The sequence below is a fragment of the Pteropus vampyrus genome, unplaced genomic scaffold, assembly GCF_000151845.1.
Source record: "Pteropus vampyrus isolate Shadow unplaced genomic scaffold, Pvam_2.0 Scaffold36, whole genome shotgun sequence".
NCBI classification, from domain to species: Eukaryota; Metazoa; Chordata; class Mammalia; order Chiroptera; family Pteropodidae; genus Pteropus; species Pteropus vampyrus.
The window spans coordinates 6,820,003-6,835,264 of NW_011888817.1; the positions used below are offsets into that span (position 1 = coordinate 6,820,003).

The window sequence follows — 15,262 nt, forward strand, 5'->3', positions numbered from 1 at the left end:
GTCATGGGGTTCTACACACTTGCAAACATCTCTAATTAGTGAGTTTAATATTGTGTTTGTTTTTTATTTATCCTTTCCTTCTCCTACTTGAATATAAACTGAGTGAGGCTGCAGACCATGTCAAGTTTGCTCACGTTCCGTCTTCAGGATTAATCACATAGTAGGCTATATTAGTCAGGGTTCTCCAAAGAAACAGAGTCAATAGGATGTGTATATATAGAGAAATATTTATTTTAAGGAATTGGCTTACGTGATTATGGAGGCTGGCAAATCTAAAATCTGCAGTGCGGGTTGGCAGGCTAGAGACTCAGGGAAGAGCCGATGTTGCAGTTCAAATCTGAAGGTCGCTAAGCTGGAGAGTTTTCTTGTGCTTGGGGAATGTCACTCTTTTGTTCTATTCAGGCCTTTAACTGATTGGATGAGGCCCACATTACGGAGGGCAATCTGCTTTACCCAAAGTCCACCAATTTAAGTGTTAATCTTATTCAAAACTAATATTCGACCAATATCTTTGCACTGTGGCCCAGCCAAGTTGACACATAAAATTAACCATCACAATAGGCACATGAACTATTTGTTGAAGAAGTGGCTGAGTGAATGAATAAATGAATGAATTCAAGGATGGTCAGGGTCTTGCCGTGTTACTCAACTGGCAAAAAGAACTTGAACTTGATGTAGGCAGCTGTTCTTTCCACCCCACCACAAGGCTTCTTGGAATGGTGACCAGAGCCAGCCAGCCTTGTGTGGTTCCTCCAGCTGTTAACATTCTCCTGCAAACATTTTACATTCCACAAAGGTCTACGCTCACGTCTGGAGTCATTACAAAATGATCCCATCAGGCATTATTACAAAGTAGGTTTTTTTGATAGAAATTTTCACTACCTGTGAGACCTGAAGCAACTAAAAATTTATTCTTTTACAAAAAAGAGAGCCTTACCTAAAACCTTCTCCTGCATGCATGAATAAGTTAAGAACGCGACCCTCTGGTGTAGCGATCTGGCTCTAACCCACTAACCTACCCATCAAATCCTTGCCCACTTCCCTTTGTGCTCTCTACTCTCCCGCCAAACTAAGCTACTTCCTGTTCCAGGTACAGACCTTGTAATTAATTCCCTCCTCCGAGTTTCACCTGTGCTATTATCATACCTGGAATGCACCTCCCCCACCTCTACATTTCATCGTTTTGTATTCATTCAACAAGTATTTCTTAAGCACCTCCAAGAGGGCAGGTGCTATCTTTGCTCTGAGGACACGGTGGTGAGCAAGAGAGTTAAGGCGCCTGCCCTTCTGGAGCTCACATTCTAGCACTGGGAAAACAGACACAACTTAAGCCAGTAAGTGAACAGGATAATTTCAGGTGGTAATAAGCGCTGGGAAGGAAGCCAGGAAGCAATCACAGGTTACAAACAGGCTGATGTGAAAGATAGTGCTAGGGTGGGGGAGGGATAAAATTTAGATCTGAGCTCAGTGCTGGTGTTTGAAGAGAGACCTGAATGGTTAGAGAAGCCAGCCAGTGGGGAGTAGGCGAAGAACATTCTAGCCTTGGCCAGGAGGGTCTCTTGAGTCAAGTGTGCGACAAGGCGTAGGGTAAAACGAGCTTGACGTGTTAGAAGAACGGAAAGAAAAACAGAAAGAAAAAATGTGCATTTCATACTTTGACAGGCATATGCAAGGCTCTGGGTATACAAAGATAAATGAGGCAGGGTCCTTGCCCCTAAAGAGTTCATTACTTGAGGGGAAGGCAGAAATTATAGCTGATACCCTTTGGAGGATCTACCTAGACTACAAACCAATGACTCCACCCCTTACTTTCTCTGGGAACTTTCACTCTTCAGGGCTGCTGGTCCCTGGCAGCCTGGCTTGGATTTTGCGAGCCTGGTCTTCTCCCATGGCTGATTGGACCAAGGAAGTCTTTTGACTTAATCAGGACCAATCAGGTTTCCTTTGCCTGGACTCTGAATGGAGGTTCAAACACTATCCCTGCTTGCTTGCGGCTGGCACTACACCATTTATTAACTCGATAAGCATGTCTTGAGCATCCATTGTTAGGGTGACCAACCTTCCTGAGTTTTTCAGGATTGAGAAGTGTCTGTAGGAAAACTAGGAGAGTTCCAGGCAAATCAGGATGGTTGGTCGCCCTATCTGTTCTGCGCAAGTCTGAGTGTTAAACCTGAGAATTTAGGCGCTGCAAGTGGTCAGACCCAGCACTCTGGCTAGAGCAGAAGAGGAGGCCCGTGTGCAGAGAGAGAAGAATGGAGGAGAGAGGAGAAACAGAGAGTGAGTCCCCAGATTCTATTCTTGGCCCCAGGGCCTTCCTAAAGCAGGTCTATATCCCTGAGCATGGATTCTCAGATGCCCTGTTCCCTTAGAACAATTCTCCTTTATTCACTTTCTTTAGCTGCAGGAGGTTTCCTTTACTTGCAACCAGAGTCCTAATTGATAGAGACCATGTCTGTAAATAACTGTAACCCAGGAGGCCCACGCATTCACAGAGGTGCCCGTAGTCATGTGTACAGCAGTGATACCAAGAGGATGTGACCTGCCCACTTGGCCTCCCCAGAAAAGCCTTCTTCAACTCAATGTTTTATCTCTGTCTCTCAGCTCCCAACGACTTCATCTGACCGTCCCTCATAACACTTGCTGCTTCCTCCTGCCTATCTCATAAATGTCATCTTCTAAACTATAAAGATTCACTTATGATTCATCTTTGTACTTCTCCCCAAACATGTGTCTTTTGTATGGAAAGTGCTTTGTTCAAATAGTATGTTCAATAAGGGGTTCTACACAACCAGGGGAGTGTGAATACTCTTATCGGGTAATAATAATCTCCTGAACTTGGGTGGTTCTGTAGAATATGAAGCATTTAAGCATTTTCAGGTTCATTATCTGTGGGCAGCCAACTCTTCAGAATTTAGATATTAGTAATAATAATAGCAGCTGCTATTTATTTTGTACATATTTTATGCGCTAGATGAGAAAAAAAAAGACTTGTGGGTCAGAGAGAGCAAATAATTTACCCAAGATCTCCAAATTTATATGTCACAGATCTGATGACAGAGTCTTATTTTTAGTCTGCAAACTCATTCTCTCTCTGCTCCAGGGGCAGGATCTCAGAGGCAGAGTGCAAGCTGCTCAACCTCTCCTTGGGACCCCCTGACAGCTGATTCTAGTCCTCTGGGTGGGCGCTGGCTCTGCTCTGACCCCCTTGAGGACAGCAGGCCTCAGGTCACTTGGTTTATCAATCTGGCTAAGTCAGGCAAATTTGGCTCCCAGAAGTGCTGTGGTTACCATGGCACCTTCCCCAGGCTCCTCTCAGTGTAAACCTGGGGGCGAGCTGTTTTGAAGCAAATGGGGAAAAACAGAGAAATTCTCTCACTAATATGGGCAACTAGCAAACAGCCTGCCTCTCCTTGAAATTCCTTCCAATGCCTCACAGGTGGGTCTTGGGGCCATGGAGCCCAGTTTCTCCATTTCACAGGTGAGAAAACTGAGGCTCAGGGTACTTAGTGTTCGACAAAGAGGTTTTGTGCCTTGGCCAGGAGGGTCTCTTGAGTCAAGGAGACCTGGCTTTCAATCCAGCACCTTCGTGATGTTGGGCAAGCTCCTGAACAGTTCTGAGTCCTGGATTCTTCATCTGTAAACTGGGGATCATGACACTTCTTCCCTGGAAGAGTTATGTGAAGGATTACCTCAAATCACATAAAAGTGCTTCTCAAAGTGCCTGGCATGTGACAAGGTGCAGTTGTCCAAGGTCACCCTGCCCAATGTGGGGAAAGTACATTTTACAAGGTTCAGGTGGGTTCTGGTCTTGATTCTGCTACTAACTTGCTGTAAGTTCCTTTACCACTCTGGACCTCAGCATCTTTTTCTGCAAACAAAAGGAGATGATGCCTAAGCTTTTTTCTAGGCCTGCAACTCTGCATCTGGTGACAGAATGCTATTCCTGGTCGCCTAAAGCTGTGTTTCTTTTGCCACACCACCCTGCCTTGCCACCAGAAGGGCCCTGGCGCCCACCCAGGAGGCCAGGGCCCTAGGCCTGAGGGCCCTTTGTGGGAGAGGGAGAGATGCCTCTGAAGGCATGAACTTTCCATGAGGACTGGGGCTGTCGGCACTCAGTCTGGCTCCCCATTGTCCACCTCTTGTTCAAGGTCCTGCCCAGGCTTTGTGGGGACAGGCTGGGGAGGACAGGGATGAGTGGGGGCAGGGGGACTATACCTTGGAAGATGAAGACTCTACCCATCTGACAAGGTCAACTGAAAGCAATTTTAAATACTCTCAGCATTAGAGTGTGGAGAAGAGAGATGGACAGCTGCGATGCTCCAGAGAGTAATTATTGAGAATAAAGGAGGAGGATAGGAGTGGGTGGCATCAGGGATTCCAGTGGAGGGAATGGGAACTCCAAATGTGGGGGGAGAAGTTTGGGATGGGATGGGAAGCTGAAGGAAATGAGCAGAAAAGTAGGGAAAAGACAGGTAAGAACTGACTTTTGTCTAGGGAAAATGACAGCTTGATTGAAAAACAGGAGATAGAGTGTGTTTACTTCCGCCATCACGTTGTTTGTGCACTGCACCCCAAGAGGCAGGAGGGGGAGGCCCTGTGCACTGTTCTTGGAGTAGAGGTCTGGAGAAGGCCCTTCTTCCCACTGGGTCACACTTGGTCAACTGGACTGCTGGGGCCCATGCCTCAGAGGCCTTGGGCTTTCTGCCTGCGGCACATAAGCCTCTATTCATGCAGATCTAGCTAGTACTGGAGGACTCTGAGCCTGTCTCACACTCTCCTCCCAGACACTCCCTTCCCCGCCACTGCTCACTCATGTTTCAAGTCTCTTCTAATCCCTCCCTTTATCATCCTCCACTCTGAACAAACAAATCTTGCAATTTAGTCCTTATGAATTAACTCCAGGCAGGACCTAGCACACTATTCGGTACTTGTACCCAACATAGGCTAAATCCCAGGGATGGATCCATCTAAATCTGGGATCACTTTGCCTTGTAAGATCAAGGAAGGAAGGTTGATATAAACATGGTTATTGCAACAATAGTACCAGCTAAGACAAAGCATATCAAATTTTTCCAATGCATCAGGCACTGCAACGAACTCTGAATAACCTCATTTATCTCTTTCATAATCCTATAAAATATGTATTATTATCATTTCCTCTTAATAGGTGAGGAAATTGAGGCTTTGCAGCATCAGTTTCTCCAATTCACCTTTCTTTTTCTGAAGAGGGTGTTTTTCATCTGTCTTTGGTTGATGCCTGGTCTGGGCCTCATGATGGTTCCTCTAACAGGTGTATGCATTTCCTCCATGACACTCAGGTGCAAAAATAATTTAAAAATTAATAAATAAAATGAACTCTGCCCCTGTCTCCATCCACCAGGGTTGTGGGAATATCCAGTGTCAGCCACCAGAGGGTGGGGCTGGGGTGAGTCCTTCTCCCTGAGGTTTGCATGATCCAAGAAACATGGGCAAAGGTATTTCACATTTGGTTCATCAAGGTCACCTCTGAGATGCTTTTGTCAAGCCCCAGGGGTCCATTTGAAAGAGGGAGACTCTATTTCTGCTCCCTTGACCCTGAACTTGTTGCAGAAAATCTCCTGGCTCTTATTACCCATAAAAATCTTTACTTAAGGACCCTACAACCTCCTTTGGCCTCCCCTTCTCAGGGAGTCTGACTCTCTCCTGCCATGGCCACCCTCCCTTTTTCAACTCTGTTCTCTCCTCCTCCTGACAGATCCAGTCTCCCCAGCAGTATCGGGGAGGGATGGTTTTCTAGGAACCCAGGACCTGACTATGCTTCCTGGAGGGAGACGCACCCCAAGGGAACAGACAATGTGTGATATAAACTGATCTGGGGGAGCAGGGAAGGAAGCGACATCTCAGCCGAGCTGTGATGGGGGCATAGGAGTGGGTTCGGTAATGAAGGGGCCAGGGAGCTGCACTAGCATGTTCTAGGCAGAGGAACCATCATCATAGTAATCACGAGCACATGCTGAACACTGCCTATATGGCAGATGCTGTAAAACAGGTATTTCTGTTGTCCTCATTTTATGAAACGTGCAAAAGTCATGCAACCAGTAAGTGGCTGAGCTTGGATTTCAAATCCAATCAGTGTGACACCTAAAGTCCTCCTTTTAACCACTTAGATTAACCCACAGGTGAAAGAAGCCGATTGTTTGGAGACTTATAAGCATTTTATTTTGGCTAGAACACAGCATGTGAAGGGGAAGATGGTACAACAAGAGGCTAGGTAGCAAGTTAGAGAGAGGTGAAAGTGTGGAGCATCCTGCAGCCATGTTATTGCTTGAAGTTGAAGGCAGCAAGCCTGGGTGCTGGGAAATCATTTCAGGACTATTTCAGTCATTTCAGCAAGAAATGGTGGTGCACCCAACTGGAAGACCGCAGTAAAATATAGAACAATGGCGGAATCCATGGGCTATCTAGGAAGAACAGACAGGACTTGGTGATTGGTTAGAGGTGAGGGATTAGGGGGAAAGAGAGGGGAGTCCAGAATGACTCTCAGGTTTCTGGCTTGAGCAACTAGATGGATGGTATCAACCCTATTTCTTTCCCCGATTTGCTGTGTATCCTTGGGGATCTCGCTCAGGCTCTCTAGATGTCTATCTTCCTAGCTATAAAATGAAGATAATGGAACCTGACCTCCTCTTGTATCCAGATGGTGTTAAGATGAAGTCATCAGTCTGAAAGTGCTTCAAAAAGTCAAAAGTACTCTGCAAATGCAAGTGGTTATTATTTTATGGTTATTGTTAAGGTCCTCCCCCTCCTGGGGCTTGCAGATGGAGCCAGACTGAAAGGCAACCCAGGGGAGCTTCTCACTCACTTGGAGGAGTCGGAGTTGCTGTATTTTCCATCAGGCTGATATCTCTTTGGCAGGTGGGAGCCACATTCCCACGTACTAAATTGCTAATAGCTTCCCCAGGGAGTTCCTTTCTGCTCTGACTCCTTCTGTGATTTTTTTTTTTCTCCACTGCTGACACTTTCTGATGCCCTCAATTAGCTCAGGATTTCCCATGCATTTATGTTTGTTTGTTTTTTTTCCTGAAGTTAAGGATGGGGACAAGCCCCAAGCAGAGTCCAACCAATACTTAACCCAGGTGTGGAGGGCTATGTCCACTCTGTGCTCCACTATGAGCAGAGATGGACTCGAGGGAAAACTCTGCCAAGCAGAGGCAGGAGCCATAAATTCTTGTGTTGTATGCGAGTGACTTTCTAGTCTGTTCTGAGAGGCAACGCAGTGTGGTAGTCAGGAGACTGGCTTTTGGAGTTGCGCAGACCTGGCTTGGCACCCAGTTGTGGCTTGGGCAGGTAACTTAACCTCTGCAAAGTGGAATAATAATAGTAGGACCTCATACCTTTAGGGCTCCTGAGGATTAAAGAAGATAATCCACAAAGTACTTGACCCAGTGCCTGGCACATAGCAAGTTCTCTACAGATGATAGCCAACGAGATCTTTTATGAGTTGTGACCAAGAAATGAGACGGCCTTTTAAAGATAGACTATAATGCTCACATCCAAGTAAGAGCTGACCTCTTCAAAGTACTCACTTTGAGAAGCCATTGGGGAAACCTCTTTTGATGCCTTTTAAATTTCCCTTGTTCTTCCAGTGTCCTCAGTAGGGGCAATTCACATGTGCTTGGCTTGCGCATTAGTCAGTTTGGGCTGCTATAACAAAGTACCATAGACCGAGTGACTTATAAACAACAGAAATTATTTCTCATAGTTCTAGAGACTGGAAGACCAAGATCAGGGTGCCAGTTTGTTGGGATCTGGTGGGGGTTGCAGACTGCTGACTTCTTGTGCCTTCACATGAGAGAGCAGAGACAGTAACCAAACTCTTAGAAGGGGCAGTCCGTAACTGCATGTATATTTTCTTAGCAATTACAGTATTTTGCTGAAGTACTTGGTCATTTAAGTATCTTTCACAGCTTCTTGATCGTGAGCTCCTTTAAGAGAGAAATGGTCTTACTCATCCTCATGGTTTAATAACGCCTTCTCAGGTAGCCTTTCTCAGTTGGCAGAGCGTTTGTTGTTTCACCAGATCCTCACCCAATCCTGCACCTCTCTACCTTATCGATGAGAAAACTAAGGCTCGGAGAAGTGGAGGAAACTTTTTTTTCTGCCTTTCGCTTCCACCGTAGCTATAACTTTCCACCATAGCATTTCTGTCCCCAAGAGAGCCCCCCAAAATATCATGCATTTCTGTCCCCAAGAGAGCCCCCCAAAAATATCATGCAATTTTTAAATGTTCTCTTTAGCCCAGTTTGGCTTGAGCATGCGATTGAGGTTGGGAGAGGAGACGGAGTTGGAAGAGGACAACAATAAACCCTGGTTGGGACCAGACTGGGAGGGGCCCAAAAGCAATGCCAGGAGGTGAGGGTAGACTTGCCTGGTGATAGCCAAAAGCCAAGGGTGGATGTGGATCTGGGATCTAATATTTTAGTTCCAAGTAAGATGTAATTGCAGAGTTTATCCAAAGGGTTTTAGTTGCTTAGAAGAATTCCTAGGTCTGTATTAAGCTATGTCTGCTCTGTCTCCTTCACTGAAATGGGAGCTCACTAAAGATGGAATTGAGTTTCCTATCCAATCACTCATTGAGTGCCGGGGACTGTACTAACATCTAATGACTACATAAATAAATATGTGGGAAATTTCTGTAAAGAAGTGGTAAATGATGCCACAAGAACAGCTAACAAGAGGACCTTGTCTAGTTGGTGGGCAGTGGATGGGCAGTCAGTGAAGTGATGGTTAAGTTGAAACTTGAAGGATGAATAGTACTTAGCCTGGGAAAATGGCTGAGCCTTCCAAATGAAAGAAATAGACTGTGCAAATGTCCTGAGGTAGGAAAAATTTGGCTCATTGAAGGATTAGAGAGGAGCCCAGAGCTCCAATAAAGTAGCTCTCCCCTTCCCTGCCCTAATTTCTTTCCCCTGGCACTAGAAAATTTTCTGAGTACAAGGCCCTTTGAGATGGGGAAAGAATTTTGGCAGCACATGTGACCACAGAGCAAAAATCACCTATCTGATGAGTCCTCAGATGGTTGAGTGAGAAAGCCTAGGGGTGAGGAGTCTACTGTAGCTGGTGGAGAGGCTTGGACAGCAGCTGGGAAGGGCCAAGAGAATGGGAGGAAGGTGAACTTGGGAATCTGGCTTTGTTCTTTTTGAGAAAAGGTTAGCCTTGCGTGTAGGTGGATGACTCAAGCTAGAGAGTGTTATGAGCGAGAGGTCCTTGCTCAGCCATTCTCAGGGCCAAGACCATCACTCCAGAGCCTGGAGCTTGGGAACCTCAGTGTAGTTTCATTCCATTCCCCCTTGGGGCCTTTAGTCATTTACCTTTAGTATTTCCTGAGCACTCATTGTGACCCCAGCCCTCTACTGGGTGCAGGGGTCAATCAGGGCTATTTTCCCCAAGGAGAAAACAAGCTCAGATTGAAGTAATTGCAATATGGGATAATTTAGTGCCTATCCTAGTCTTCTCAGCTGTAAAATGGGGACATTAATAATAGAATCTACTCCAAAGTGTTGATGCATAGATAAAGCGCTTATCATAGTGCCTGGAACAGAGTGATGGTTGCAGAGAGAATGTTCTGAGAAGGACAGGACCCCCAAGAAGGAGTATGGCTCTGGATCTGGGTCGGTCAAGTCAGGGAGAGAGTGAGGGCCATGTCCCCCTTCCACCTGTTCCTACAGCAGCCAGAGTGATCTTTAAGGCGATCTTTAAGGCGGTCTTTAAGGCGGTCTTTGAGACTCTGCCCACCACTTTATCTCATTCTCCCCACACTGGCTTCCTGCCTTCTCCTCTCCCTGGCCTCCATTTAGTCCCTCTGACCACAGAGTCTTTGCAGGTGAGGACATGTTGTTCCTTTGTCCGGAACGGCTTTCCTGGTTTCTTCCCTTAGTTTCTCCCTAAACTTCACATCTTACTTTAAGTGTCATTTCCTCAGGGAAGCTGGCATGACCTCTGGGTTTTGTGCCACAGGAAAGCCTTGCTTTCCTTTACTTTCTTCAAATTGTAACTATATTTTCATTAGTGCGATCTTAGGATTGGTGTCTCCTCCACTGGGCTGTAAGCCCCAGGACGCGGGTGCTGCAAATGATTTTGTGCACCTGCGGATCCTCAATAGTACCCGGCTCTTATACTCGGCACCCCAAAATAAAAATTTGTTGAGTGAATGAATGGGGTGCAAAAATGAATAATAACGGTTATTTATGGAGCACTTACTGTGTGGCTGAGCTAAGTTCTTTACTCGCATCATCTTAATCTCTCCAAGATCCCTCTGAGGGGGGTGGCATGATGATTATCTTCATTTTACAGATAAGGATAATGAAGTTGAGAGAGATTAAGTGACTTGCTCAAGGTCACTCATTGTTCGTTAGTGCAGGGGAGAGAGGAAGAATTGACATCCAGGTCCTTCTGACTCCAAAGCAGCAAAGGGTGTGCTTGGGTTTGAGTCCCAGCAGGGGTGGGGTACACCCGAGCTCGCGGAGCATCTCTAGGGAGGGAACGGGAAGCCTCCTCGGCCCAGCTCCAAGTCAGTGGTGCAGCGCCCGCCCCTGGTCGCGGGCACAGACCGGCGACCGCCTCCGGGCCACGTGGTGCGCGCAGCGGGCGCGTCCGAGGAGCCCGCAGCGGCTCCAGGTTCAGAGCACTCTGGGCGCAGAGAGCCGGCGGGCGGGCGTTTGGGTGCAAGGCGGGTGCCAGCGACCAGGCAGACGCAGGAGGTGCAGGAGCAGCGGAGCGGTAGGGAGCTGCAGCCGGAGGCGTCGGGGCCGCGGCTTCCGCCCTTGGCGCGCCTCTCGCCCTAGGTCTCTGCGCCCAGGGCGCACGGTGCAGAGGGACGCGGCGCCGGCCGCCGGGACGCCATGGAGCCGGTCTCCTCCACGGATGCCGAGCTGCAGCCCTTGATCCTTGCCACAGCTTCGGACGCCTTCCCCAGTGCTTTCCCCAGCGCGGGCGCCAATGCGTCGGGGCCGCCAGGCGCCCGCAGCGCCTCGTCCCTCGCCCTGGCCATCGCCATCACCGCGCTCTACTCGGCGGTGTGCGCCGTGGGGCTGCTGGGCAACATACTTGTCATGTTCGGCATCGTCCGGTGAGTCTGCTGCAGGCTGGCGCCATGGGTCTGGTCCCGGGGTGACGGAGATGCCACGGACTTGGGACCCTTACCTCGGACCCCTGACTCCAAGGGCCTCCATACTTCCTGCAGGGGGCGCATAGAGCCCAGAGGGGAGACCACTTCTATTGAGAGGTCACTGGAATTTGTATCTCCGTGTGTGTGTGCGTGTGTGTGTGTGTGTGTGTGTGTGTGTGTAACTAAATAACATTTGATCATCTGTTGCATCTTCTTGCTTCTGCATCAGGCTATGTGGGACAGTTTGGCAACAGTTTGCGTGTCTGTCACAGTTTGTGAGTGGGTGATTCTGTGTTTGTGGCAGTACAAACGCATTGTGTGTTTGGACCGCTGAAACCTTGCAAGGGTAGGCAGAGGTGCCTGAAGTACCATAGGCCTCTTTGGAGACAGCTGTGTGTGTGGGCTGTCTATGAGGTGGGGGACAGGAGAGTGTGTGTGTGTGTCTGCACCATGCTGTGGGGGCACTTACTAACTCACATTTGGCGATCATCCGTTGGGGTCCCTGTGTTGGTGTGTGTGTGTTCCACACTGTCAGCTTGTGATTCTCTCTGTATGAGAACATGACAGTGTGACCGTGTTGTTTCCTTGTAAACCTCAGAAACCCTAGAGGGAGGGGAGCACCCAGAGTAGCCCTGGACACTTGCATTTGTACACCTGTGTGTGCATTTGCCATGGAGAAAGCCTGTGGTTCCTGGGTACAGTGGGCAACAGCTGAGCGTCAGCCAGTCAGTTCTCTGCTCCTGTCCCCAGTGGCCATTTGACCCAGAGCTCTGGATGGGATTAAGAAAGGCCTCAGATCCTTCTCCTAAGTGCTCTTCCCATTTCCTCCTCCTCTCCTCTAACAGTCCTTTTTTTTCTGCCAAAGGCAGCAGTGGTTAGTTTGGGCCAGAGTTTGTGCTTTTACCCCAAGAAGTAAGGCTCTCTTTGTACCTGTGGACCATCTCAGAGAGTCTAAAACATCATCATCTTGCCCCAGAAGCAGCCCCCTGACCCAGTTGAACCAATTCAGACATGGGCAAAAGGATTAAAAGGAAACTCCTATCCTTATAATAACTCCTATCCTGGTATTTGCTGTTAGTTGGAAATGGATCCTTCATGCTGGTTGATTGAGGGCAGAGCCCTAAACCTCTCTGGGCTGTGGTGCCACCAGGCAGGGCAGAGTGCAGATTTTGGACTCAGAGTTTGTAGATATGAATGTGGTCTCAGCCCAGTCATTGATGCCTATCAGAGTGGGGGCGCCATTCCCCCTGCTCCCCCACCTGCCTCAGTTTCCCTGTCTGAAAGATAGCCACACAATCTCTTTGACTGGGAAGTATGAATTCCAAAGTCTGGGTTTCTGCAGGGCAGAGTATAGTGCATTGGAGCACAGTATTGGATGGGGTGTGTGGGTGTTGAGGGGGCTTTGACATCGATGATCTCTAGGGGATCTTTGCTCCCCCAGGAAGAGTGGAGGACACAAGAATGTCCTGTGTTTTCAGTGACACATCACCAGCTCCAGTGGGAAAATCCCCCCAGGCACAGGCAGGATCGATCTTCTCTTTGCATTTTTGTCAGCGATCCTCCCTCTTTGCCTTCAGGGGTGGCATAGGCTTTAGAGTCAGGCCACCCTGTGTAGGTAATAATCCCAGCTTTGCCACCAACTGGCTCTGTGACTTGGGTAAGTCACTCAGTCTCACTTTCTTCTTCTATCGAATGGGGTAATAATAGGGCCTTCTACAGGATTTCTGCGAGGTGTCGATGAAAGAGCATATATCATGCAGCTGGCCTGGTGCTTAGACCCAGTAAATGGAAGATGTCTGTGTGATGAAGGAGAGGAATTTTCCAGATCCTTCAGAATCTAGTGTTTATTAAAAAGGGAGAGTGAGGGAGGCACTTGTCCTAAGATGGGCCTGAGAGTAGCTATGATTCTGAGAGTTCCAAGTTCCTGGCACTATATACTCTAGGGGAGCCTTTAGCGCTCTAGTCTGGGGAAAGCTGGCTGTCAATGTATTCATTCCCATTTCCAGCCTCTTCCCCGGGGCCTCTGTCTGGTGTGCTGATGAACACAGCTCCCCAACTACCATTGAGCCAGGGGAGAGCCTTTCACTTCCGAGGGTTCACTCAGGGAAGGCCCCTGGCTCAGCCTGCTAGGGGAGCTCCCAACCAACCTTCCTGGAATCACATTATCAATGCATCTTGCCAGCAGTGTAACTGACATCCATAGGTCCCCACACCGATGAGGTATTTCCTGGGCCAACCATCTATCTATGTGATAACTCTATCTCTGAGTCTGAATGATTTAATCTTCCCCTACCACCCTATGGGGTAGGCATTAGAATCCTCATCATTACCACCCCCATTTTACAGATAAGGAATCTGTGGTTCAGAGAAAGGCAGGGCGACTTGTTCTAAGGTCTCACAGCTGGCCTCGACCTGGAGCTGGAATCCTGGTCTTGTGACTCCAAGTCCAGAACATTTCTGGAGCTGCCTGAGATAGGGGACAGAGAATTGTACGGAAGGAGGGGGCAGAATCCTGTCCCTTCTCTTGTCCTAGAATCCTCAGAGAATGATGGAGGCAAAAGGACTGTAGTCCTACACATTATCTGGCCCTTGTATTTTAGGCTGCTGTCCTTGGGGGAAGGGGAACGAGGGGGGCTGGCACTTAGTCCTTTCCCACTGAAAGGAAAACTAGAGACAGGGTGACTGTCTGGGGCTCAGCTTCTGCTGGCAAAGTTTCCTGGGGAGAGGGGAGCCCAAGACAGAGAAAAGCCTCTGCTCTATCTGGTTCTCTGACACCCTGTGCAGGGCCTGGCACAACCAATAAGAGTCAGTTGATTCATTGAATGAATGAATGAATGAATGAATGAATTCTGCCTGCCAGTCTTGAGTTTAGGCAGTGTGAGGGGCGGGGGAAGGTTTGCAAGGGAAGATCCAGAGGACCCTCGGAGAAGGATAGCAGGTGGCATAGTGGCGGAGCTGGGGCTCTGAAGCCAGACATATCTAAGTTCAAATCCTGTGTTTAAAACCACTTGCTTGCAATGTATTTGGGCTAGCAACTTCACCTCTGAAACTCATTTCTTCTCCTGTAAAGTGGGAATGACAACAATGCATCCCGGGTTGTGGTAAGGATTAAATGAAATAATGTGTTGTATCTGAGCCTTTCAAGCCCTTTGAGGACAGGAAGGTTCTCTGTGGGAAGGAATGAAAAAAATGAACTCATTTAAGGAAATTCTAAGGATGCCCTGTGCTAAAAGCTGAGATGAGGAAATGGTGAGGAAAATAAATACGGTGCCCCTGCCCTCATGGAGCTTAGGGCCTGGTGGGAGACATAGACATTCATTAGCTAGTCATCCAACAGGCTTAAATTTGTAGCTGTGCTGAGGGCTCTGGAAGGTACATGGGGGCTTGGGAACCCATGATGGAAGGAGGGTCTCACCTGGGCAGGGAGTTCAGAGAAGGCCTCTGAAGAGCTGAAGGATGAGGAGGGGGTAACCCAGTAAAAAGCTGAGGGAAGAGCCTCTGATGGGAAAACTGACATGGAGGAGGGGCTGAAAAAAAAGAACACAAGAATCTCAGAATCCTACATTACGAAGCAGTCTCCATTCCTCCCTCCCCCATGTCCTAGGCCTCACCCCACTTCACGAACCCACTTGAGAGGTCCACTTGTCTTTCTGGATGTACCCGAGGGGCCTCTGGGAATTGCATTCTTAGCAAAGAGCCTGTGGTTCCTAAAGCTTCCGTGAAGTGCGAGCAGGATTTTTTGGGACATCTGGTCCCCAAGCAAAGCATCACTCCCTAGTCCTGTGGTGTGAGTTTGGTTGGCATGGTGACTCTGTGGGTCCTCAGAGCAGATGCTAGACAACTCCTTTTTCTGGATGGAGTCAGTGCCCTGAACTGGGCTGGCATCTCAGAGTTCCCACTGGTAGCCCCCTGGGCAGGGTGGAGTGTGGAGAGCTTAGCAGGAGCCCCTTTCTCTGACCAGTGACCCTATCTTTCCTTTACATGGCCCAAAACTTGCTGGTTTGCCCGCCCCCGGGTCCACCTCCTCCTGGTCCTGGTTTCAGCAGGTTTGCACCCTGACATATCTCCTACCACCTCCACTCCATGCCAACCTGCCCTCCTGCTCCTCTTGACTCT

General features: G+C 48.4%; 1 protein-coding gene across 1 annotated transcript in view; it reads left to right on the plus strand.

The window, feature by feature from the left end:
- The first annotated feature begins 10,880 nt into the window (after positions 1–10,880).
- OPRD1 (opioid receptor delta 1) overlaps positions 10,881–15,262 on the plus strand; it is a 30,362-nt gene continuing 25,980 nt past the window's right edge. The window contains exon 1 of the mRNA XM_011357761.1: positions 10,881–11,107. Within this exon, the coding sequence (XP_011356063.1) occupies positions 10,881–11,107 (227 nt within the window). The remainder of the gene's footprint in view (positions 11,108–15,262) is intronic.